The sequence below is a fragment of the Salvelinus fontinalis genome, chromosome 36 (genome assembly GCF_029448725.1).
Source record: "Salvelinus fontinalis isolate EN_2023a chromosome 36, ASM2944872v1, whole genome shotgun sequence".
In the NCBI taxonomy this organism is placed as follows: domain Eukaryota; kingdom Metazoa; phylum Chordata; class Actinopteri; order Salmoniformes; family Salmonidae; genus Salvelinus; species Salvelinus fontinalis.
This window is the reverse complement of record NC_074700.1, coordinates 5576209-5603943: the sequence shown is the minus strand read 5'-3', so window position 1 is coordinate 5603943 and position 27735 is coordinate 5576209. Positions and strand designations below refer to the sequence as shown.

The 27735-nt window shown below is 42.5% G+C and overlaps 1 protein-coding gene across 3 annotated transcripts in view; it reads left to right on the top strand.

The window, feature by feature from the left end:
• LOC129835071 (ankyrin-2-like) overlaps positions 1-27735 on the top strand; it is a 167629-nt gene that overhangs the window by 75236 nt on the left and 64658 nt on the right. For 2 of the 3 annotated variants that reach the window (XM_055900424.1, XM_055900425.1), the window contains exons 3-11: positions 12823-12921; positions 14456-14554; positions 16420-16518; positions 16733-16918; positions 19426-19449; positions 21441-21539; positions 23622-23720; positions 25846-25944; positions 27030-27227. In XM_055900424.1, the coding sequence (XP_055756399.1) occupies positions 12823-12921; positions 14456-14554; positions 16420-16518; positions 16733-16918; positions 19426-19449; positions 21441-21539; positions 23622-23720; positions 25846-25944; positions 27030-27227 (1002 nt within the window). The remainder of the gene's footprint in view (positions 1-12822; positions 12922-14455; positions 14555-16419; positions 16519-16732; positions 16919-19425; positions 19450-21440; positions 21540-23621; positions 23721-25845; positions 25945-27029; positions 27228-27735) is intronic. The other variant, XM_055900426.1, reaches the window with a different exon arrangement.

Sequence of the window (27735 nt, the reverse complement as noted above, 5' to 3'; positions counted from 1 at the left end):
AAGTATAAACACCATGGGACCAAGCAGCCTTCATACGAGGAGCCTCCTAGAGATGAACATACTTTGGTGCGAAAAGTGCAACTCAATCCCAGAACAACAGCAAAGGACCTTGTGAAAATGCTGGAGGAAACAGGTACAAAAGTATCTATATCCACAGTAAAACGAGTCCTATATCAACATAACCTGAAAGGCCGCTCAGCAAGGAAGAAGCCACTGCTCCAAAACTGCCATAAAAACGCCGGACTACGGTTTGCAACTGCACATGGGGACAAAGATCGTACTTTTTGGAGAAATGTCCTCTGGTCTGATGAAACAAAAATAGAACTGTTTGTCCATAGTGACCATCGTTATGTTTGGAGGAAAAAGGAGGTCGCTTGCAAGCCGAAGAACACCATCTCAACCGGGGGTGGCAGCATCACGGGGGTGGCAGCATCATGTTGTGGGGGGCTTTGCTGCAGGAGGGACTGGTGCACACAAAATAGATGGCATCATGAGGGAGGAAAATAATGTGGATATATTGAAGCAACATCTTAAGACATCCGTCAGGAAGTTAAAGCTTGGTCGCAAATGGGTCTTCCAAATGGACATTGACCCCAAGCATACTTCCAAAGTTGTGGCAAAATGGCTTAAGGATAACAAAGTCAAGGTATTGGAGTGGCCATCACAAAGCCCTGACCTCAGTCCTATAGAAAATTTGTGGGCAGAACTGAAAAAGCATGTGCGAGCAAGGAGGCCTACAAACCTGACTCAGTTACACCAGCTCTGTCAGGAGGAATGGGCCAAAATTCACCCAACTTATTGTGGGAAGCTTGTGGAAGGCTACCCGAAACGTTTGACCCAAGTTCAACAATTCAAGGCAATGCTACCAAATACTAATTGAGAGTATGTAAACTTCTGACCCACGACATGCAAGTTAAAATATAAAAACAAACTCTGAACCAATTATATTAATTTGGGTACAGGTCGAAAAACATTAAATATTTATGGCAATTTAGCTAGTTAGTTTGCACTTGCTAGCTAATTTGTCCTATTTATCTAGCTTGGTGTTGCAAGCTAATTTGTCCTGGGATATAAACATTGAGTCGTTATTTTACCTGAAATGCACAAGGTCCTCTACTCCAATTAATCCACACATAAAACGGTCAACCGAATCGTTTCTATTCATCTCTCTTCCTTCCAGGCTTTTTCTTCTCTTGACTTTATATTGTGATTGACAACTTTCATAAATTAGGTGCATTACCGCCACTGACCTCGTTCGTCTTTCAGTCACCCACGTGGGTATAACCAATGAGGAGATGGCACGTGGGTACCTGCTTCTATAAACCAATGAGGAGATGGGAGAGGCAGGACTTGCAGTGCCCTCTGCGTGAGAAATAGAACTGATTTCTATTTTAGCCCTTGGCAACGCAGACGCTCGTTGGCGCGCACGAGCAGTGTGGGTGCAATAATTGAATCACCGGACGCGAGCGGTGTAGTCAGCCTGTAATGTGTATGTAAACTTCGGATTTCAACTGTAGTTTTCCATTACATTCCCTATTTCTGGAGCATACCTCTCCCCCTGAGAGGCTGGTGGGTCTTAATTTAGGAGGCGCATGACCATTATCTGTTCCTCCTCCAACCCATTAACGTTCCTCATTGCGCGACTGGGGGGGGGGGGCACCCTGACGTGGGTCACAGACAACTGTTAGGATGTAAATAGTCCGGCCTTGACAACCACCATGGTCACGGTGGTCAAGCTGATAAACAACAGTCACATGGTCATGGGGTGTGTGTGAGCGGTTGTTTGTTGTTTAAGTTATGTGTCTAAACCCTACCATACAGACACAGACACGCACACTCAGTTTTCTTCACAAAGCCAAAGCAATCTAGATAGGTAAGGTGAGGGCCCAGCCACCCCCCCTCTCTCGCTCACATACACTATACACACACTCTGTCTCTGTCTCTCTCTTTCTATTTCTCTCACATCTGGCAGCACATCTGAATGCGTGGGCTTTGATGCAGTGATCTGAGCTAGTATCTGAGCTAGTGCTCTACTGTATAATGTCAGGAACATATAGATGTTCTGCTTCATAAACAGATTGAACAGTCAGCTTGCCATGTCAGATAGAGTATGTTGCTAACAATGCAGATGCACTGTCACAAACACTGATTTCCTATTTCACCCTAGTCCTCCTATATCTGCATTCTCTCTGGTCTCTCCCCTCCCCTTATCCGATTCCCCCCCCCCTCCACCTCTCCTTCCATATGGTCAGTCCGGCTGCCCCTCCCCTCCTGGAATGTAACAGTAGAACAGTGACCTTCACACAGTGACAGGGACCTGGACGAATGGGGTGTAGGGCTGTGACCATATTACCAGCATACCGGCAGTCATGAGTCATTCTGGTTACCTTATACATTCTGGTTACCTTATGCTACGCTCCAAAATGTCTATCCATGATGGAAGAGAGCCCTAGTCAATGCTGTTGGTTCATTGATTGTGCAGGACGGCTTACAGGTAGCCTACAATTATAGTGAATTTGTATTTGATTTTGAATAGCCTAGTAATAGGGATTTTCTTTATATTTTCATAATTAATTGGGTGGCACATTACTTTTAGCTATACAGAATATCTCACCACCATGCATTTCCCTCTCCTCACTCTCCCTTATTCCTTTTCTCGAGCGTGCTGTCTGTCAACAGTTTAGTGAAATATGTTTAGTTGCGAAAACATGTTACTATCGATGTTCCCGAACAGATTTCCTTTGGTTTCCCAAATGAAGCAATCGGTAGCTGCAGGAATAGGGTTGGAGAGCCCACGGCATACGGAGTTTGGCGGAATATCACCTGTCGCACAACAAGAGCATGTTCCTCAAGCAGTGGTTGATGCGTGGAGTGAAATAAGTGGTCCTATGTTTATTTCTCAGCTGCTCATATTAAGCACAGCTCCACTATAAAACCAAAGTAGCCTTCCAGGCATCATTGGAAAACGGACCGCCGGAAAAGCGCGAGGCCTGCATTCGCAATTCGAGTGCGTACAGGTGACATGTATTTTTCCCCTGCCCCTGTTCCTCCCCATTTGATCATGAAACTAATTTGACATGTTAGTACAGACAAGATTACATTGAGAATAGTCCGATAGGTTAAAATATGATTACTTGATGAGAGAACAGCTGTGCAGCCTGAGGCAAGAACAGAGCGCAAGTTTTTTTTGTGACTTAGCCTATAGCCGCATCATGTAGCCAATATATGTTTTGAAGAAGTTCTACGGTTTGTGTCATTCACAACTATAGTTGCCAAGTAAATCTAACATATAGGATCAGTTTCAAATTATCCCTTTTAACCTCAACATAGCCACTTCATATGCGTACACGCTCCGGATTGGGAAAAATATCCTTTCTATTTTTTCAGATAAATTCAATTCTGTTCTTCTTATTATAAAATCATATAATATCAAATAATGGCACATGATTTATAAGCATATCTTGTCAGCTAAATGAACAAGCCTACATACAGCCTATGGTATGGAGCATAGCCAGATAACATACAGTAGGCCAACTCATATTCTGTTATTCTGAAATACATTTTCTTCATATCATGTTTCTTTAGACCTGACTAAAATAAATAAGGCTTTATTGTGATGGTGTATATTAAATTGATTTATTAGACTTTTTGTTTTTAATGTAGCTGTTCCAAAGCCGCGCATCAGGGGCTGGTATGCAGCTCATATGCGTGGAGGCCTGGATTTGCTATATGTGAAAGGGTCAATTACCTTGAGACCGGGAGCCTTTTGCATAGGGCTGGGCGATATATCGAATTAGTAAATACATTTAAAAAATCCGCGATATTCCAAATGCCTGTATCGCAAGAATCGAGGTTTTGTAAAAAAAAAAAATAATAATAATAAAAAACGTTTTTTGAAGCGTTTATTTCCACTTGTTCTCGTGTTCTATTTTTGGTCTCGTCTCTTTCGCTCCTTCTGTGCTGTGTGCACCTCCAAATGTACACCAGAGATCTGTATATAATGAAGAGATGCACGTCTACACCTTAACAATGGTAGTCGTTGTCCCCCAAAAGGCGGGAAGGCAGGCGACAAGTTTAGGTCCAAAATTAGCCCATATAAACGCATTTGGTTTATTTTGGACCGATTTTAGCGAGAGTGAAACCTCTCGCTTTGCCTCTTCCTCTACGGTTTACACACACCAAGCCCCTTTCACCTGCCTCTCACGCCAACGAAGTTCTCTCTGACAAGCGGTTTCAAAACGCTATTTGCATTTGAGGTACTATGATTAACATACGGTAGTCAATCATAGGACACCAACGACCATTAAAACATTATTTTACTGTAGTAGAGGAGAAAATAGCTTTTATAACGAAACCCTTTTTATGTCTCAACTACTCAAATTCCGCGCAGAGCAGACATTACTAAAACGAGAGTAGCAATGAACATTGATTCTGGAAAATGAATGCTCAGTTTGTGGCCCGCTGGCATTGGGGTACCACGTACCGCTAGCAGCATTTTAGCCAAAGACTGTTATCCTAGCTGTCTAGTCTGTTTTTTATAAATGTGCAATAATCATAAAACACAATTATATAAGGAATTGTCAACTTGTTATCATTCTGAGAAATAAGGTAGGCCACTTGATTTCAACATCTGAACTAAGTAGACAGGCTAGCGCGCTGTTCAAACTGTTGGAGACAGGGGTGTGTTCATAACAATTCAACTGTTCAACCTTGTTGTTAGCTAGCAAATAGATCTAAGTTGGCTTGAAATATAAACTTGAAATATAAAGATTAGCTTGCCAGTCACTAGCACGTGGGTTTGAGAGATTGTTGATGAGACCTGTGTTCATCTTCTATAATGCCTGCTACAAGAAGTTAGTAATTATTAGTGAATGTGCATTATGCATGGTTCTAGTTACATTTGTAACAAAAAATGACATTTTCATAGACAGACTTGAAAGCCAGATCAGTGATTATTGAGGGGGAAAAAGCAGGTTAAACTATTTTGATTAAATAATTGAATTATTAGTGGGTCATATGGTTGTGGAAGGCTTATATTTCTCCTAAGTATAACTTCACAAGCCCTGAATTCATTAGACTGTTTGAAATGCAGTGTATTTTACCTTTACTTATTCAACAACGCTTGTATTTAGAAATGTTTGCTAATTTATAAAAAAAAAAAAAAAAAAAAAAATATTAAATTTACATACAGTGCCTTTGGAAATGATTCAGATCCTTTGACTTTTTCCATTTTTTGTTGTTGTTATGTTACAGCCTTATTCTAAAATTGATTCAATTGTTTTCCCCCCTCATCAATATACACACAATACCCCATAATGAAAAAGCAGAAACAGGTTTTTAGAAATGTTAGAAAATATTAGAAAATAGAAGAAAAAAAATCTAAATATTAGAAAATATTACATTTACATAAGTATTCAGATTCTTTACTCTGTACTTTGTTGAAGCACATTTGGCAGCAATTACAGCCTGGTGGCTACAAGCTTGGCACACCTGTATTTGGGGAGTTTCTCCCATTCTTCTCTGCAGATCCTCTCAAGTTCTGTCAGGTTGGATGGGGAACGTTGCTGCACAGCTATTTTCAGGTCTCTCCAGAGATGTTCGATTGGGTTCAAGTCTTGGCTGTGAGCTTAGGGTTGTAGTCCTGTTGGAAGGTGAACCTTCTCCCCAGTCTGAGGTCCTGAGCGCTCTGGAGCAGGTTTTCATCAAGGCTCTATTTATCTTTTCCTTGATCCTGACTGGTCTCCCAGTCCCTGACAGTGAAAAACATCCCCATAGCATAATGCTGCCACCACCATGCTTCACCGTAGGAATGGTGCTAGGTTTCCTCCAGACATGACACTTGGCATGCAGGCCAAATAGTTCAATCTTGGTTTCATCAGACCAGAGAATCTTGTTTCTGAGAGTTTCTCTGAGACCAGAGAAACTCGTCTGAGAGTCTTTTAGGTGCCTTTTAGCAAACTCCAAGCGGGATGTCGTGTGCCTTTTAGTGAGGAGTGGCATCCATCTGGTCACTCTACCATAAAGGCCTGATTGGTGGAGTGCTGCAGAGATGGTTGTCCCTCTGCAATGTTCTCCCATCTCCACAGAGGAACTCTGGAGCTCTGTCAGAGTGACCATCAGGTTCTTGGTCACCTCACTGACCAAGACCCTTCTCCCTGATTGCTCAGTTTGGCCGGGCGGCCATCTCTAGGAAGAGTGTTGTTGGTTCCAAACTTCTTCTATTTAAGAATGATGGAGGCAACTGTGTTCTTGGGGACCTTTAATGCTGCAGACATCTTTTGGTACCCTTCCCCAGATCTGTGCCTCGACACAATCCTGTCTTGGAGCTCTACAATACCTTCGACCTCATAGCTTGGTTTTTGCTCTGACATGCACTGTCAACTGTGGTACCTTGTATAAACAGGTTTGGGCCTTTCCAAATCATGTCCAATCAATTGAATGTACCACAGGTGGACTTCAATCAAGTTGTAGAAAACCTCTCAAGCATGATCAATGGAAACAGGATGCACCTGAGCTCAATATCGAGTTCACAGCAAAGGGTCTGAATACTTATGTAAATAAGGTATTTCTGTTTTTTATCTGTAATGCATTTGCAAAAAATGTATAAAAATCTGTTTTTGCTTTGTCATCATGGGGTATTGTGTGTGGATTGCTGAGGATTATTTTCAGAATTAGGCTGTAACGTAACAGATTGTGGAAAAAGTCAAGGGGTCTGAATGCTTTCCGAAGGCACTGTATATATCGTGAATTTCCAATCAATTCGATTTTTAGGTCATATCGCCCAGCCCTACTTTTGCATGACAATAACCGGCTGACAAAATGTCATGACCCACCACAGCCCTATGTGGGTGTCGGGCAGAGTGAGAGATGGATGAGAGGGGAGGAGACAGGACCCTAGTCACTAACATCTCCTGTCGGTTCATATACCATATGACAGGTATAGTCAATGGATTGATGAGTGTGCTTGTGGAATCCGATGGTCTAGTGATCAGATATTAGTTAGTGAGCTGGAGCAATCTCAAGGTGTTCTGTATTGTTACACCCTTGAGTGGTTGACATGTGCATGTGCCAGCAATGCAATTTTGCAAAGTGGATCACATTGAAACTGTCAGTCATCCTAGCAACCAGCAAGCGTAAGGATCTATGTCAGTCATCCTTAGCAACGAGCCCACACCCCACATTACAGGCATACAAATGGCATTGACAGCACTTGCCACACCAGGGTTGTGGGTTCGATTCCCACTGGAGACCAGTATGAAAATGTATGCGCTCGCTACTTTAAGTCTCTCTGGATAAGAGCGTCTGCTAGAACGACTGAAATGTAAAAATGTAATTGACATACGATAATGATAACAGCCATTTACTGTATGTCAGGTATTATATTTGACAGCTGCCAGATAGATTGTGGTTGTTAGTGTTGTCGCGTCGGGCTGAAACCATCTGCTCCTCCATCCTCATCCCCATGACCTTCATTTGTCTCCCAGGCCTCTTCACTCAACCAGACTACTACACTACTAGGATCTTAATTTGAGACAGTTTGCTACAGCATGAAAATAATCCTGCAGCAACAGGAAATGGGAATCATTATGGTGATTATAACTAATGGGTATTTTTTTGTAATGGTTGATACATTTTTCATTTTTCAAATAAAGTCTGGCATTTTAAAGTGGAAATTACAATCTTTTGAAGCATTTTTATACCTTGAATACACTATTTGCATATCCTGCAGTGCAGGAAAATTCTCAGCAATAAGAGTGATCAAATTAAGATCCTACATCTATCTGTAGCCAAGCCTCGTTTACAGAGCCTCTTGCTCTGTAACAAATACCAATGTGTCTCCCTGTCTTTAAGGCTGATATATTCCCAGTTTGTCCCTGGCATAATTTCCTCTGCACAGTCATGGGAGAAACAAGCTTGATGGTGGTACTGCATTTAAAGTAGCAGTCATACATTATAAATACATTGCGGGTGCCACATTAGATGGATGTCTTTCCATCAAGTCTCTGCCCGTGCCACTAGTGATGGAATACTCCACCTATGACCGTGAGAGCTCCTTGTGGCTCATCCAACACAGTCTGGAGAACCAATCAATCAACCGCACAGACTCACACAGCTGGAGAACCAATCAATCAACCGCACAGACTCACACAGCAGCTCTGACCCCCCCCCCCAATTCAAACTCAACTCTGTAAACCATTACTGCTGCACGAAGACCTTGTTTGTATGATGAAGTGGTCGTTATGATTCTACTATGGAAGTTGAAAAAAGTGTTAAGGGACAACCCTTGGTGGAATACAGTAGCTCTTTTCAACTTAATGCAGGAGGTGGAGTTGACATTCTCTTAGTGGAAGTTATTTGGTCTACTCTGCTAGGAATGTATTCCTTTGTGGACTATTCAAATCTAAATGACCTGTATCAACTACCTGTCACTTTTATTATTGTGTTATGATTTGGTACTTGATATGTTTCTTCACGTTGACCCTTTTTAAGCGAAATCGCTCTTCTCAAAAGTATACTTAATTACTTTTTGCACTTGCCTGTTACCCCTACGGACTGGAAACTTTTAACACGCCTTTCGAATGAGTAATGCATTCCATTTATTATAGCACCATAGTTCATAATGATAATAACTCACAATCTGCATGTTAATTAGTGGCTATTTATGCTGCTTATGACTGCTGCAATGCCCCATGGGAGTAGTCTGCTCTAACCACCGCTGCTTATGAATTAGATTTCCACCACATTACATCTGCATATAATAGAACAATAACAAGCGGGAACATTAGGGTGAATGTTATATTATGTGATTAGAACGTTTCATAAGGGATTGCGTCTGGCCAGGCTGATTTAATGACTGTGATTGAGTGACTGTGGTGGTCAGTAGGTCAGTTGGGGAACTGTGTGACAGAGTGATATGCCTGCAGACTCTAGAGGACGGATGAATGGGGGGGGTACACTCATACAGTATGGGGTTGTTGGGGCAGAGATGGACGGGACTGTATGGGAGCGCCATGGGCAGAGGTGTTTCTTTGAGCTTGTGGGGGGATCGGAATGGGAGGGGGGGAGAATGATCCCCGCCCCGAAGGAGTGAATACAGATTGTCCCTGCAGTTAACAACCCACCTCACTTCCTCCATCCCTACCAACTTCCATGGGGACAAACGACAGAGGCGGCCATTTATCTATAAAGTCGAAATGGGGACAGAAATGGCTACTCCATTCCGCTTTGGTAGTGACAGGTGTTATGGTGCTATAGCATCCTGTCTGGCTGACCTTGAGTTATTCCCAAGGCCATCTCTGAGGGTGAAGTGTGTTACCAACGACAGGTTAACAGGGGTTCATTCTACAGGGAGTTTGTAAGGTGTTTGTCTACTCTACGTTTTACCTTCAGTACAATATTGGAGCCAGGCCCTACAATTACACAATAGAAATATAGCTTTTTTGACAGTGCTAAGGGATGTGAGGACAAGCTAAGTGAGAAGAGAGCAGATGGTGCACCCTTCTGAGTCCAATGCAGCATGTCTTTTTAAAAAGATGCTTCTTGTTCTCCTTCAGGGCAGTGCAGACTGCAGAATATGTAGCTCTTTTTTTAATAGACATGGGTTGATTGGACACGTTCATGCTCAGTACCGGTCCTAAACACTGTAGGGGGTCTTGTTGTAACTATAGGGGTCCTCAGGAGCAGTCCAGTTTGGTCTGAACAGGGGCCGCATGACATAGTCTGTTTGGGGCTGCCCTGGCTATAGAGGAAATTACATATCGACCCGAGCGGCCCTTTTTAAACAGCAGACAAACGCTCCATGAATTAGTGCTGGGTCACTGAGACGCCCCAAACTAGGTGAAAAATCTGTTGATGTGCCCTTGAGCAAGGCATTTAACTCCAATTGCTCCTGTAAATCGCTCTGGATTAGTTTTAGGAATGAGAGAGGGTTGCTCCTCAGAATCCAAATGTTGTGTCATGTTGTTGGCATCTGGGGTTGGATATTGAAGTTACTTGGGCCCCTCATGTTGTGGTGTTTTGGGAATTAACTGGCAAATGCAAACGCTTGGATTCTTTAATCCGCAGGGTAATCCGCCCAGAGTGATATTGAAATGTAATCGTAATTTCTCTCCCTCCAAAGCTTTTAGGATCTATTTATTGCCCCAACAACAGGACGTAAACATCAATCTCCTATTAGGAACATATTGGCCCTTATGGAGGGAAATAAACTCGTCTTTAGCAAAATTTAACTGGGACCAGTTGGTACAGTTGAAGTCGGAAGTTTACATACACCTTAGTCAAATACATTTAAACTCAGTCTTTCACAATTCCTGACATTTAATCCTGGTAAAAATTCCCTGTCATAGGTCAGTTAGGATCACCACTTTATTTTAAGAATGTGAAATGTCAGAATAATAGCAGAGAGTGATTTATTTCAGCTTTTATTTCTTTCATCACATTCCCAGTGGGTCAGAAGTTTACATACACTCAATTAGTATTTGGTAGCATTGCCTTAAATTGTTGAACTTGGGTCAAACGTTTCGAGTAGCCTTCCACAAGTTTCCCACAATAAGTTGGGTGAATTTTGGCCCATTCCTCCTGACAGAGCTGGTGTAACTGAGTCAGGTTTGTAGGCCTCCTTGCTCGTACACGTTTTTTCAGTTCTGCCCGCAAATTTTCTATAGGATTGAGGTCAGGGCTTTGTGATGGCCATTCCAATACCTTGACATTGTTGTCCTTAAGCCATTTTGCTACAACTTTGGAAGTGTGCTTGGGGTCATTATCCATTTGGAAGACCCATTTGCAACCAAGCTTTAACTTCCTGACTGGTCTTGAGATGTTACATCAATATATTCACATAATTTTTCTGCCTCATGATGCCATCTATTTTGTGAAGTGCACCAGTCCCTCCTGCAGCAAAGCACCCCCACAACGTGATGCTGCCACCCCCATGCTTCCCGGTTGGGATGGTGTTCTTGTAACACTCGTCGGAAGAGGTGGACCAAGGTGCAGCGTAGTACGTGTTCATGATTCTTTATTTAATCAGAACACCAAACAAAACAACAAAAGAATAACGAACGTCACGTTCTGTAGGCTTCACAGAGCTAAAAAAAAAACAACATCCCACAACCTAAGGTGGCAAAACAGGCTGCCTAAGTATGATTCCCAATCAGAGACAACGATAGACAGCTGTCCCTGATAAAGAAACATACCCGGCCAAAACATAGAAACACAAAACATAGAATGCCCACCCCACATCACACCCTGACCTAACCAAATAGAGAAATAAAATGGCTCTCTAAAGTCAGGGCGTGACAGTTCTTCGGTTTGCAAGCCTCCCCCTTTTTCCTCCAAACATAACGATGGTCATTATGGCCAAACAGTTCTATTTTTGTTTCATCAGACCAGAGGACATTTCTCCAAAAAGTATGATCTTTGTCCCCATGTGCAGTTGCAAACCGTAGTCAGTTTTTTTAATGGCGGTTTTGGAGCAGTGGCTTCTTCCTTGCTGAGCGGCCTTTCAGGTTATGTCGATATAGGACTCATTTTACTGTGGATATAGATACTTTTGTACCTGTTTCCTCCAGCATCTTAACAAAGTCCTTTGCTGTTGTTCTGGGATTGATTTGCACTTTTCACACCAAAGTACGTTCATCTCTAGGATACAGAACGCGTCTCCTTCCTGAGCGGTATGACGGCTGCTTGGTCCCATGGTGTTTATACTTGCGTGCTATTGTTTGTACAGATGAACGTGGTACCTTCAGGCATTTGGAAATTTCTTCCAAGGATGAATCAGACTTTATTTTCTGAGGTCTTGGCTGATATATTTTGATTTTCCCATGATGTCAAGCAAAGAGGCACTGATTTTGAAGGTAGGCCTTGAAATACATCCACAAGTACACCTCCAATTGACTCAAATGATGTCAATTAGGCTATCAGAAGCTTCTAAAGCCATGACATCATTGTCTGGAATTTTCCAAGCTATTTAAAGGCACAGTCAATTTAGTGTATGTAAACTTCTGACCCACTGGAATTGTGATACAGTGAATTATAAGTGAAATAATCTGTCTGTAAACAATTGTTGGAAAATTTCTTGTGTCATGCACAAAGTAGATGTCCTGACCGACTTGCCAAAACTATAGTTTGTTAAGAAGAAATTTGTGGATTGGTTGAAAATGAGTGTTAATGACTCCAAGCTAAGTGTATGTAAACTTCCAACTTCAACTGTGTATCTGAGTCTTGATATATCTGAGTTAGTCTTGGACGGATGTTCTGATCTAAAGTCAAGTCTTATGGGTGTCGCATTCAAGGAACAGAATCACACACCAGTGACCCCTGTGACAAACACCAGATAGCCCCACACACACACACACACACACACACACACACACACACACACACACACACACACACACACACACACACACACACACACACACACACACACACACACACACACACACACACACACACACACACACACACATACTGCTTGACTTTATTAATACCACCAGGCCTACATAGTGAATCCTGGACTGGCACTAGTCCACAACCATCGTGACACGGCACAAATTCTGACACCCAGTACTGCCTTTGGTATTTCAGTCTGTACCTCCCTCGAGAGTGTGTGTGTGTGTGTGTGTATTTGTGAGAGAGGAGAACAGGGTTTCACAGCCAAGACAAGGAGAGGGAGATTGGGAGAGGGAAAGGGAACCTGTTAGGTTATGGACCTGGAGGTACACCCAGTCCCTTCTCTTTCCTTTATCTCTATCGTTTCTATCCTCCATTTTGTTTGGAGGCTGACCTACCTTCTTATACGTGTCTACTTCTCTTCTTCCTCAGAATGGGCTCAACGCGTTGCACCTGGCAGCTAAGGAGGGCCACGTGGAGCTTGTCCAGGAGCTGCTGGAGAGAGGCTCAGCTGTGGACTCGGCCACCAAGGTGGGTTCCCTTACCGCACTACCGTACTTGGAGCTAGCACAGTATGATAGAATCATATTAGGAAGAGCTACAGTACATGAGCTACGTCCGTCCACGTCCACTGTAGGTAGACTATTCATTTTATTCATAACTGGGTAAAGGCTTGTTAGGAGCTTGCATGCTGGTCAAGTGTTAAGATTATATTTATCTTAGCTGCTTTGGACTTTTGGATTACAAGCAAAGATAGTTAGAATGATCATTATCAAATGAGCTGTCAAAAGAAAGTACTCCAAAGATCATGGACGATAACACATTTAGTTTTTCTTCTGTTGTGAAATCTGATGTGCTGTTTTACGCCGAAAGGGAATTGTACATTGTTCTGGTTTGTTTTGGCTTGATATTGTACTTTCCAACTGAGATCAAATATTTTTAACGACACAAAAACAGGATGTATTTCTCTGAAAAGTCAGCTCGTTCAAGGTATCAGTCTCCAAATTAAGGGCCCTAAACGTGGTTCAAGTGTCACACACGGGTTTTAACCAGGTCAATGTCCTGAAACAACTCTTGCCCTACATTAACCTGACTCTTAACCTTTCCAACAGTGAGATAACACTACCATACCCAGGGCAGACAGCCATATCCCTAACCAGCACCCAATGGACTGCACTGCACTGCAACCTATCGCCGTCACATGACTGTGCAGTCTAGCTTCAGAGCACTAGGGTGTAGCAGGCAGGAAAAGGGATACAGCTAGTTTCATTGAACATGGAGGTAGTTATGCCAAGCTGTGAAAATGGAGAAGGTCTATTCCTTCTAAGCAGCATGTTTAGGTGTCGTGTGACTTGTTACAGATGTAGGACCTTAATTTGATCACTCGGTTGCAGGAGAACTTTCAAACGTGTAGTGTATTTGAGGTTTAAAAGAATCTCCTGTCTTGTGTTTTGTAGCATATTTAATTGTGTGTACATGTACATGACTCATTTAAATGTGTATTTTGACAACAGAACATCCCAAACTTTTTAAAACAGATTTCCACTCTGAAACAAGAGCCTCTTGACTTGATTTGTTAATCAACATGGCCTAATTAAAGCGTTTCTAGTCACAGCATCATTAGAAGTGCACCTCAGAAAGGCCCCCTCATCCCCATCACTGAGCCATAGGTGTCTGTGGATATGCCTGTTTGGGTTGTCACATCTTTAATCAGTGATGGAGAGAATTAATGAAGATGGGTGAAAAAAATGAGGAATAGGAGTGCCTGTAGACAATGAGATGGCGGTGATGTGTGTGTGTGTGTGTGTGTGTGTGTGTGTGTGTGTGTGTGTGTGTGTGTGTGTCAAACATTTGATACTACTGTAAAAGTAATACAATTTGTATGCTTTTTGTCAAAGCTGAAAGGACAAATTCGTTTTTGTCATTTCTATTTATGTCAGAAATGACCGTTTATGTCATTACTGTATGTTATCCATCCTCCCCTTGTTTTGTGTATTGATTGACACATTTCGCCTTGTTCTCTATAATGGTGTAATATGTGTCTCTCTGTGTTCTTCCATCCCAGAAAGGGAACACAGCCCTCCACATTGCCTCTCTGGCCGGACAGGCCGAGGTGGTGAAGATACTGGTGAAGCGCGGAGCAGAAATCAACTCTCAGTCTCAGGCAAGAGATTTTTATTGTTTATTTTACTTAACCTGTATTTAACTAGGAAAGTCAGTTAAGAACACATTCTTATATTCAATTACGGCCTACCCCGGCCAAACCCTAACCCGGATAACGCTGGGCCAATTGTGCGCCACCCTATGGGACTCCCAATCAAGGCCGGTTGTGAAACAGCCTGGAATCGAACCAGGTTCTGTGCCATACCATTGCTGTGACCATACGATGCTTTGGACATAATAAGTATTATACCAGTTTATAGGCATACAGGGCATTCGGAAAGTAATCAGACTCCTTGACTTTTTCCACATTTTGTTACGTTACAGAACTATTCTAAAATTGATTAAATCGTTTTTTCCCTAATCAATCTACTCAGAATACCCCATAATGACAAAGCAAAACTGTTTTTTAGAAATGTTTGCAAATGTATTAAAAATAAAAATAAAAAAATGAAATATTACATTTACATAAGTATTCAGACCCTTTACTCAGTAATTTGTTGAGGCACCTTTGACAGCGATTAAAGCCTTGAGTATTCTTGGGTATGACGCTACAAGCTTGGCACACCTGTATTTGGGGAGTTTATCCATTCTTCTCTGCAGATCCTCTCAAGCTCTGTCAGGTTGGATGTGGAGCGTCGCTGCACAGCTATTTTCAGGTCTCTCCAGATATGTTCGATCTGGTTCAAGTCCGGGCTCTGGCTGGGCCACTCAAAGACATTCAGAGATGTATTCCTGTGTTGTCATGGCTGTGTGCTTAGGATCGTTGTCCTGTTGGAAGGTGAATCTTCGCCCCAGTCTGAGGTCATGAGCGCTATGGAGCTGGTTTTCATCAAGGAACTCTCTGTACTTTGCTCCGTTAATTTTTCCCTCGATCCTGACTAGTCTCCCAATCCCTGCCGCTGAAAAACATCCCCACAGCATGATGCTGCCACCACCATACTTCACCGTAGGTATGGTGCCAGGTTTCCTCCAGATGTGACACCTGGCATTCAGGCCAAAGAGTTCAATCTTGGTTTCATCAGACCAGAGAATCTTGTTTCTCATGTTTTGAGAGTCCTTTAGGTGCCTTTTGGCAAAGTCCAAGAAGGCTGTCATGTGCCTTTTAGTGAGGAGTGGCTTCCGTCTGGCCACTCTACCATAAATGCCTGATTGGTGGAGTGCTGACGAGATGGTTGTCCTTCTGGAAGTTTCTCCCATCTCCACAGAGGAACTCTGGAGCTCTGTCAGAGTGACCATCGGGTTCTTGGTCACCTCCTTCCCCAGATCTGTGGCTCGAAACAATCCTGTCTTGGAGCTCTACGGACAATTCCTTCAAGCTCATGGCTTGGTTTTAGCTCTGACATGCACTGTCAACTGTGGGACCTTGTATAGACAGGTGTGTGCTTTCCAAATCATGTCCAATCAATTGAATTTACCACAGGTGAACTCCAATCAAGTTGTAGAAACATGAATGATCAATGGAAACAGGATGCACCTGAGCTCAATTTCGAGTCTCATAGCAAAGGGTCTGAATACTTATGTAAATAAGGTATTTTTATTTTTATTTTTTAAACCTTTTTTCGCTTTTTCAGTATGGGGATTGATGAGGAAACTAATAAATTGTAATCAATTTTAGAGTAAGGCTGTAACGTAACAAAATGTGGAAAAGGGGAAGGGGTCTGAATACTTTCCGAATGCACAGTACATGCCTATGCAAATAACTATGGACATATGGGCTATGGACATACTTGTTGTCTGTGCAGTCAAATTATATTGTATTTGTTCTTCCTCCACAAAATGATGCATCACCAAAATGTTGTAACCTACTGTTGGCCTGCAGCAGATGTTATTACACCTTTCTCTAATGTTGTACTGTTTTGTCTCCAGAATGGCTTCACCCCTCTGTACATGGCTGCTCAGGAGAACCATATGGACGTGGTGCGTTACCTACTGGAGAATGGAGGTAACCAGAGCACGGCTACAGAGGTAGGGAGTGTGTATCTGTGTGTACGTGTGTGTGTATCTTCGTACATGTTTTCAGCAAATGGTTTGAAGTTTTCAGTCTGTGTGAAGATGTGTGTGAAACATTGTGTTTCACCAGGCATAGTCCTGATGAAATAAAGTTTGTGCTGTTTTATGCCTTGTTGGTCTGTGGCTATGCATGACCTCCTACCTCCCCCCTTCTCCTTCCCTCCTCCAGGATGGCTTCACACCACTGGCCATCGCTCTCCAGCAGGGCCACAACCAGGTGGTGTCCGTCCTGCTGGAGAACGACACCAAGGGTAAGGTGCGGCTGCCCGCCCTGCACATCGCCGCCCGCAAGGACGACACCAAGTCTGCCGCGCTGCTCCTCCAGAATGACCACAATGCAGACGTGCAGTCCAAGGTACAGCCGGAGGGAAGGGGTTAAGGGTTAAAACGTGCATCTGTGTTATTGGGTTAGCATGGCTCTGTGGTGCTACGACCATGTGTTGTCAATGGGGGCAAGCCCGACGTGCAGTAGAACTGTAAGGAATATTAGTACAGGGTACTTGTTACAGGTTTGTTTGTAAGTGCTTTGTGGTGTATTTCTAGTATCAATACGAACAAGTTTCAATGAAAAAAGGGTGTAATGAGAGCGAGTCAGTGTCGACATACATTAGCCCTCGTTCATCTGTCTCTGGTGTGTACCTGTAGCTGTCTCCCGGTCTGTCCATCTCTCTCTCTCCTTCAGTGTCTGTGCACCTGCCACTAGTTCATTGGTCCTGCCACTAACCGGGTCTCTCTCTCTTCCTGTCTTATCTGTTTATCTGATCCACTCACACCCCCCCTCCCCCCATCACTTTCAACCGCTGTGTAGCACTGTCCACTGCATGGAGTGTGTGGAATATGCTATTGTCCACAGGTCGTATTGTTGAATGTTGCAATTTGAGGGTTGCATGCATCCTTGGGTTTCAGGAAAAATGGGTTTTAGGGATGTGTGGGTGAGGAGTAAGGGGATGGGGCTGTGGCTAGAGAGAAGTGCAGGTTCTCTTATTTTGAAGGACAGTAGCCTATACTGAAATAATATTCTATAGTACACCAGGGCTATTCAATGAACTGTCCTCAAGGTTTTCACTGTAGCACTGCTGGGTTCTGTAGTTGGTTGAACAGTTGTTGTCGTTGATTGGCCAGAGTCCACTCATGGATTACCCAATGTCTGAATCAGTCCCTGTGGATGGATTGATTGATTTTTGAGTGAAGCAAATTTGCACCGTTTAAAAACAAATGAAAGTTTCAAAGAACCCCCAGAGGACAACACATGAAAGCATGAAATACACGTTTTTACAATGTGGTCCTCGGTGTAGGACGATAACAGGAAACAGAATGAGTGAAAACCAGCAGTGCTGCTGTTGTCCACCAGGCATTGAACAGCCCTGTGCTGCAAACACTATGGCATACCAGTTATCATTGGTGTTGTCACTGAACATAACTTTGTCCTTGTGTCAGGCCTAATGTTAATGATATTACATAATACAATACAGTGTATGCCAGCGTTTCCCAAACCCGGTCCTCGGGAACCCAAGGGGTACACGTTTTGTTTTTTTGGCCCTAACACTACACAGCTGAATCAAATGATCAAAGCTTGATGATTAGTTGATTATTTGAATCAGCTGTGTAGCGCCAGTGTTTGGGAAACCCTAGTGTATGCCGACATGAAATGCTGTTTCCAGCTGTTTCCATGAAGTACTCTTCACCATGACTCACACGGGAGACCCAGAGGAGGGTGGATGAAGACTGCATCATGAAAACACACTTTCACGCACACGTATATGTAGACGTTACACACAGAGCACTCTCACCAAATACCTCTGAAACACAGTCCTATGACGATTACCTGAATTAGTTTGGCAATAACCCGCCATCTTAAAAGCTTACTTTTAAAATGTGAAAAAGACTATAAATAGGATGGCTCTCTAGTGAGTTTGGCCTTGCGGTACAACATGGCTGCCATACATCACTGTTGTGTGTGTTGTATAGAGTGAGTAAGGCCTGCGCATAGAAAATAATATTATGTACAGTATACATGTATGTCTATGGACTTGCTACTCTCATTGTTAAAACATCTCAAGGTCTTTGGATAAAAGATGCGATAAAGCATATGAAGAGTTTATTTCCAAATCCCTATATCCACAATTTCATCAGAAATTGCTTATTTCATGTGTGTGTGTAAAATATTACTGTTCTCCGATTTTTTTTTATTCACAGATTTGAGATGTTTTTGTTGTTGTTTGCAAAATGCTAAATATCCATTGTTTAGCTGTAATGGAATGTTCGTATCCTGTATATTTGACCGTGATATGTGGTTCTCACCTACCCATCTTAACACGAATGCACTTTACTGTAAGTCGCTCTGGATAACAGCATTTGCTAAATGACTACAGATCTACAGATACCACATTGCTGTATTGATTTGTATTCTATTTTTTTCTGTTTTAATATTGATGTCACAAATGTATCATTTGTACAGTTCTTTATTACAAATGTAGTTATCTGTTACATTCGACTGTGTAAAACCTGGCAGTACTTATTTATCTGAAAGTGAGGCGGATATATAGCATTTTGCTTATTTTTCTTTTACATTGAACAACCCCATGATGTGATTATATAGTGAAAAAGCACACCAGTCTCTTTCATAATTTCTTTAAACAATAAAAGCTCATTTCAGAACATGTGTATATATAGCGTTTTGGAATTAAACTCTTCATATACAGTCTAGTTTTTGAAAAGAGTTTGTTTTTGAAAAGAGTCATACCACTGTAGCTACGTTGCCCGTATTTCTTGTGCTGCACAGTCTACCCTGGACTTTAAGCATCTGTATGACTGTGTGTACAATAACTAAGGTCTTTCCCTTCCTCATCTCTACCGCTTCAGATGATGGTCAATAGGACTACGGAGGTATAACCACTATGTCTACCACTCAAACCTTCATCATAAACCCCATCACTTTTCTTGTTTGTCTTTGTGTCGTTTCAGCACTTTTATTTCCCCTTACTTCTATAGCATTGGATGGTGGAAATAGCCACGAGTCTTTCAGTCCTTTACAAAAAAAAACATAAAGAATTTGTGATGTTAAGCATGCATGGTGATATCTCGAATGGCCCACTCTCTCAAGTAGCTTTTTCCCGCACATCATGTGCCTTAGCAGTTTGTCGTTCTGTTTGAAAACTGTTGTCGGCTCATTTATTTTACTTTGTGCATACTTTCGACATACTTTCGTTTTTCATTGGTCGAGTTTCTGGAGTTGTATTGATGCTACCCCAAGCTCAGAGAGTTGATTTTATAGTCTTACTGATAATCTCATAATCACCTATACATTTCACACTAAGATGATATATAGATGTTACATAACGATGGATCATCATTTTTACAGTGTTCAAGGGATACTTCGGGATTTTGGCAATGAGGCCCTTTTATCTACTTCCCAGAGTCAGATGAACTTGTGGATACCATTTTTATGTCTCTGCGTGCAGTTTGAAGGAAGTCTCTAACTTGCGCCAGCGCAATCGCTAACTAGCATTAGCGTAACGACTGCAAGTTATGTTTATGCTTCTTCCAGTCATTGTGCTAACACTAGTTAGCATCGGCTCGCAAAACTACCTCTAACTTCCTTCTTACTGGAAAACAGAGACCTAACAATGGTTTCCACAAGTTCATCTGACTCTGGGGAAGTAGATAAAGGCTCTCATTGCCAAAATCCTGAAGTATCCCTTTTAATGTTTATATATAGAATGTATATATGTTGTGTTGCATGCCATTCATTTATATTGTAGACGCACTATGAACTAAATTGGTATTATTTGACAAAGCATAAAACAATGTTATTGATATAATGAGGTCGGAATTAACACATCTTTACAATTAGGGCTTGAGATAAGAGGAAGAAATAGTCATATTATAAGAAATATATCAAGGCAAATATATGTACATTATTCTTGCAAACAAGCATGCTTTTATATAGTATAGTATACTACTGCAATGGCTTAATAGAACAGCAATCAAAAAGTATCCAGGTGTTTTGCAGATCATCTTCTTGAGGAACAAAAGCCCTATATAGCATGATGCATCGCGTCTATTTTCATTTGCACCATTACCAGCTTTAGATGTGTAATTTTGAATCATTGCGTAGTCACTACAATTCTTCACACTTTTGTAAATAATGTTTTCACATTAAATCGGACCATAACTTTCAGAATGGAAAGGTAAGGCAAGAATTTCACAATACTCCAACCGCTCTGCAACAGCTCTCTCTCTGATTTCTTATGATTCCTAACATGACAACATGGCGTACAGTGACATAGTGCACTTTGGTGTTGATAAAAAATAATACCGTCATGGTTATTTGATTTGGTGTCTTTTTTTCTCTGTCCTGTAACTGTATGGTTAACTAATACTGTGTGTCAATTGTTTGGTTGATATTAACAGTCTGTGTGAACTGTACGTCCACTTGTTTTTTAATTCCTTCATTTATTTCTTTATTATTTAAGTAAACGGAGAAACTATACTGTTTATTTTGTTCTGACTGTTGGATTACCAGTTGCATGGTAGTGATCTTTCTGCATGGTAGTGATCTTTCTGAGTGTGTTTGTGTGTATGCCTACAGTACGTCATTTGCGTGTATGTGTGTAATTGAGTCAACATTTTCTGAAACTGAATTTTAAGATTTCTTTCCCGTCATCTCTTTGGTTTCCTCCCTCTTCTGAGTTTGGAGCGTTGCTCTTTTACATTTACTAATTTAATTTTCTTTCTTCCCTTTGATGATGGTTAATGCGACTGCTGCATGCTGGGATAGTGGAGGTCAGGGGTCAGGCTTTGGGGTCAATGAGGCTAGTATCTAACCCACTGTCTCTCTCTCCCTCCATCTCGCTATGTTCACCCTTGTGTTACAGAGTGGATTCACGCCACTTCATATTGCTGCCCACTATGGAAACGTGAACGTGGCCACACTACTGCTAAATCGTGGGGCGGCTGTGGACTTTACAGCTAGGGTAGGTACCATTACCATAGCCCAGGCTGAAACTGTTACAACAACCTTCTCATCTGCAGTCAGATGCGCTATTGTTGTGCAGTGTTGGATTCTGGGTTAAACTTGGAACATGTCTATCCTAGAGACTGGTTGTTACAGCAGAAGCTAATGGTTATCTGTAGGAGCCAGATGGCTTTGGAATGTGCTGGGTGGACGGGAGGAAGTCACAGGATTGCTATAGGGGATACGGGTGGACATCTTTGGATTAGGCAAATGAGGGGTTGAGGTCAGGTCAGATCCCCTTAAGGGAGAAATGACGGTTTATTACCCTATTACTTCGTCTTCCTGTCGAACCACAATAGATGTCACGATTGGAGAGGAGGAGGAGTACCTAAATTAGAGTATATATACTTGTGGTGGTAGAAACATGTTTTTTCTAATGCAGCTGTATTGATCCTCTGGGGAGAATAAACTTGGTTAAGCTTTCATAGTGTCCGTAGAGTTTTTTACTCTGAGAATTAGAACCTAACAGCAGCGAGGTCTTGGGATCCATCACGATACCCTCCTTTGTGTTCTTTCCTTTACTGGAAATAGTGCAACGATTGTAGGTTATAGGAAGGGCTGCCCACACACAGTGTGCCAACACAGCACTGAGTCCAAGAACCATAAAACACAGGAGACTTTAGAGCACATACGCACACACATACACACACACACACATTTTAAGCGAGTAGAGTGAAATGCCCTTTAGGAACCCACAGTCAGCGATTGAGTTGCTTTCGAGGACAATGACACCTTCCGCCTCAGCACTTCCCTTTTCTCGGAATCCTCACGTCCATGTGTGTGGTCCCCATCAGCCACTCAGACAGAGAGAGGAATGAGTCTTAGGAGAATGCCAGTCCTTTTCATGAGACAGAACTCAAGGCGAGAGTTGGAGAGAGTCGCCTGGCCAAGCTGACAGATGACTTGAAGGTCACAGACTCAATGCAGTCCGGTTCTGACTGAGCCCTTTGTTTCTACAACTTAAGCACAAATCTACTAACTCAGCAAGGGACTCCACAGTCAGAAACCTTACCTTTTATTTGCAGAAACGTAACACTGACAACCACTGTAATTTCTGCTGTGTCATACTTTCTCAGGCACTTTTTTCAGTCACAGTCAACATAACAAGCTGTGTGTCCTGCAGTGCTCTGGACCAGGCAGAGGAAAAAGCTCAGCTTTCACATTGTCAGGATTTCACAGAAATCACAGAAACGCCAAAATAACATAACACATCCTAACAGAAAGAATGAACAAGAGCCATCCATCAGCAATTCGATTCAATTCAAGCTCTATTGTCCCAGCAAGGAAATTCATTGAAGTATATTAGAAAGCATGACATCAGTCACTGGACGCCTTGTCCTGAACTACCCCCACTGTCTGTGGAACAACATTGCACGTAATAGAAACTGGTCAAAAGTAGTGCACTATGTAGGGAATAGGGTGCCATTTGGTCCGCTGACTAGGTTATAACACAGCTCTGTTATTGCCACAGATGGGTCAGTGTGGGTCCGGGTATCAGTTATCACGATTAAAAATCTAATATTCTAGTAAAGCAGTCTGTCTAATCAGGAAAACATCTGTACCGGCCGGCAGATTTGATCAAATAATAAAGCCCTGCATGTGTTTAGTAGTAAACAAGCTCCACAACAACAACGACAATAATGCCATAGAAAACCCTAACCTAAGAGAACCCTAACCTAAGAGAACCCTAACCTAAGAGAACCCTAACCTAAGAGAACCCTAACCTAAGAGAACCCTAACCTAAGAAACCCTTAACCTAAGATAATCTTAACCTAAGAAAACCCTAACTTAAGAGAACCCTAACCTAAGAGAACCCTAACCTAAGAAATCCTTAACCTAAGAGAACCCTAACCTAAGAGAACCCTAACCTAAGATTAGGTAAACAGGGGATACTGTATGTAGCAACATTACTCGTAATATAAACGGTATACTGGCCTTGTAACAGCACAAATGTATACAGTAGGATAGGTAGTTATATACCATTAGTTCATTGGTTTATTTTGTTTTAAATGCGTCTTCCATTGTGTTCTGTGTATTTCAGAATGGGATCACGCCCCTCCACGTGGCCTCTAAGCGTGGCAACGCTAACATGGTGCGCCTCCTACTGGACAGGGGGTCTCAGATCGACGCTAAGACTAGAGTGAGTCCACACAAACGCACACACTCATACATACAGTACACGTACACACACACGCACAACGTTTGACCCCCCTCACCGTGCACAAGTGTGTGATGCAGTGTCCTTTCTACCAAACTGTCATTATTGTCCAGTGACAGAGCTGCAGTCACTTTCCACCAGACTCAGCCGTGGACATCTCCTTTAGCTGCAGCAATGTATCATCGTCTCATCCACAGACAGTTGTGACGCATTGGGTCGCTGTGTGTTATGTGTGTGTCTGTCTGCGTATGTGTGCGTTGTGCGTGTGTGTGTGTGTGTGTGTGTGCGAACGTGTGTGTTTTAAGTTTATGTACTGTGTAAGTAGGTGTACTCACTGTTCATATTGTATGTAGGTGTGGGTGTGTTGATAAGTGTGAGATAGGGAGTGTGTGTACTGCATAGCTGTTGGACGTGTGTGTGAGTGAGAGCTGCAGCACTATGTATTTACGGCTAGCTCACTAGAGAATAACTTGTTGAGTCTAAAAGCCCTCCATTTTGACACGCTGTTATTCTTGTGTCCTTGGCCGTTTCGCTGCTCAATCAGCTTACTGCATTTACTTAGGGCAAAAATCCCTTCTGATGTAACCACTCTCCCTACTCTCTCAAATCACTCCATCACTATACCTCCCTCCTGCCTGAGCCTGACAATCTATCCATCTTTCATAACAGAAAACATCCTGTTTTTAGTTACGCCATAGATATTTATGCGTCCATTACCAAGGTATTACATCCTAATATCAGTCTAAGGTCCAGAGTTAAACAAAATATCGTATGAATGAAGATGATGTGATTCGACCCTAACGTAACGAAAACGTCCACTCAACGTTAGACAACGGTACAGTTCCCGGTCAGGGCAGGACAGTGCCTGTTTAGACTGTTAGCATTCTATTAGCTGCATATTATATCCGTATCATTTGTATTGTCCAGGGTTAATGTTGATATAATATCATATAGGTTGCTACGTCTCTGAAATGGCACCCTAATCCCTATATAGTGCACTATTTTTGACCAGTGGCCGATAGTGCACCATTTTTTTTTTACCAGAACCCTATGTAGGGAATAGGGTGCCATTTGGTCCGCTGACTAGGTTATAACACAGCTCTGTTATTGCCACAGACGGGTCAGTGTGGGTCCAGGTATCAGTTATCACGATTATAACTCTAATATTCTAGTAAAGCAGTCTGTCTAATCAGGAAAACATCTGTACCGGCTGGCAGATTTGATAAAATAATAAAGCCCTGCATGTGTTTAGTGGGAAATGAGCTCCACAACAGAAACAACACGAGTGCCCTAGAAAACCCGAACCATGTGGCCATCTTTGTGCATTTTATTACACAAGCAGAGTTAAGAATAACAGGGGATACTGTCTTTTTTGTTTTGTCTGCGTCAGTTTGATCTCGTGTGTGTGTGTGTGTGTGTGTGTGTGTGTGTGTGTGTGTGTGTGTGTGTGTGTGTGTGTGTGTGTGTGTGTGTGTGTGTGTGTGTGTGTGTGTGTGTGTGTGTGTGTGTGTGTGTCTGTGTGTGTGTGTGTGTGTGTGTGTGTGTGCGTGTGTCCCTGCCTTTGTGCGCAGAGAGTGGCGAGGTTAACATGTCACTGAAGCAAAGGTCAAGGACATTTCAGCCGCCATGTTTCAATACGTGTCTCTACATGCAACTGTACGCATCCATTGTTTGACACGGGAATTTGAATTCAACAAAGCCTTTCGTCCACTGATAATCAATGTATAAGATACTCAGCGGTCATAACCACAGATATAATCTAGTCAGATAATGTAAGTCCATTGTGGATGAACGAGGTTCACCCTGTAGTGAACCAGGGAAGGGAACAATCACCCCGGCCCTTAGATGTCACAATCTGATTAATACCCTGCTACCCCCGCTGACCTTGTGTTGTGTGTATACGTGTGTTTATTCATGCCACATTGGGGGTTGTTTTGTGTGTGTGTGCGCGTTTTGTTTGCCCTGTGTGTTTGAATCGTATGTGTGTGTGTGTGTGTGTGTGTGTGTGTGTGTGTGTGTGTGTGTGTGTGTGTGCGCGTTCATGTGGTATGGGGTTATTGGTATACAAATATATGTGTGTGTGTGTGTGTGTGTGTTTTTTCTGCAGGACGGCCTCACACCTCTACACTGCGCGGCCAGGAGTGGACATGACCCTGCAGTGGAGCTACTGCTGGAGAGAGGAGCACCCATGCTGGCCAGGACCAAGGTGTACACACACACACACACACACACTCGTAACACCCAGTCTCCATGGTTATATCCGCGGGTTGACAATGCATTTAAACAATGCATTCAAAATGTATAATTCTTGTGCAATTCATATCTACAGGCTACATTGAGGTTCTTCTTTCATCATTTTCATCTGTCTTTAGTTCGTAGCCTAAACCTAAACTCTGGGCACTTGGGCAGAATAAGTTCATGTCGATCCACTGAGGCAAAAAGGACAATGTCAGAGTTGAATTCAATAAGAGAAAAGCTGTGAATAAATAGAAGGAGGGCCAGAACAGTATTCTAATGTTTGGAAAGATTTGTTGAAGTGGTAAAAGAGGATGATGGCTGTGCCGGCGATGTTATGTGTTATGATTGTGAGGCGATGTACACATTTGACAGACACAAGACGGGGACATCAAAATGGTATGTCAAGGGATCTGCACTATTCAGATGGGTTAAATGGAATAGTAACCTAACTGAAATCTGGACACTGACTGTAGGTCTATAACCTCTCACATAGCCTTATATAATATCAATTTGATTATACATCAAATGTACATTTTTACTCTGGGACAGGAGTGGCGAAATATGATTTATTTATTTCAGCATCTTGAAAGAATTAATGAATGAATGAATTAACCATCTGTAAAGGTGGTTTATCAGCATCATAAAATCTGACACTATTTCAACCACATAAAATATGCATCCTATTCGAACTGAAATCTTATCAAAAACTTGTTGGGTTGTTTTAACAGCTTTTCATGTCCTTAAAACCGGTCAAACTGATGTCATTTGGACATTTTGCACGGAAAACCTTTCCCATTTATTTTTTTTGTTATTGCATTTGCTCCCCGGTCCCTAAAAGTTTTTGCTGCGCTGCTGGCCTCCGATTTTCACTTTACCACTTATAGTCGGGCGGTTGCGGATGGGTTATTAGCAATTATGGGCGGGTACGGGTGAACAAACAGCTGACCCATGCATCACTAACACACACCCTCTCTCTGACCATCTTCTCTCTCTCTCTCTCTCTCTCTCTCTCTCTCTCTCTCTCTCTCTCTCTCTCTCTCTCTCTCTCTGTAGAACGGCCTGTCTCCTCTCCACATGTCAGCTCAAGGCGACCATGTTGAGTGTGTCAAGCACCTGCTGCAGCACAAGGCGCCTGTTGATGATGTCACACTGGACTACCTGACGGCGCTGCACGTCGCCGCCCACTGCGGTCACTACAGAGTTACCAAGCTGCTGCTGGACAAGAGGGCCAACCCCAACGCTAGAGCGCTGGTAATACTCACGCTCCTATTACCACTAATACAATGACTTCCAATACTCTAGGCCTATACGCTGTGTATACAAAAGTATGTGGACACCCCTTCAAATGAGTGCATTCGGCTATTTGACAGGTGTATAAAATCGAACACACCGCCATGCAATCTCCATAGACAAACATTGGCAGTAGAATGGCCTTACTGAAGAGCTCAGTGACTTTCAATGTGACACTGTCATAGGATGCCACCTTTCAGACAAGTCAGTTCATCAAATTGTACTGTAAGTACTGTAACAGTACTGCAAGTACTGTTAATGTTAAGTGGGAACATCTAGGAGCAACAACGGCTCAGCCGCTAAGTGGTAGGCCACACAAGCTCACAGAATGGAAACGCTGAGTGCTGAAGGGCTACAGTTAGGCTACGAACTAACGGCAGATAAAAATTGTCTGTCCTCGGTTGCAACACTCACTCCCGAGTTCCAAACTGGCTCTGGATGCAACGTCAGCACAATAACTGTTCGTCGG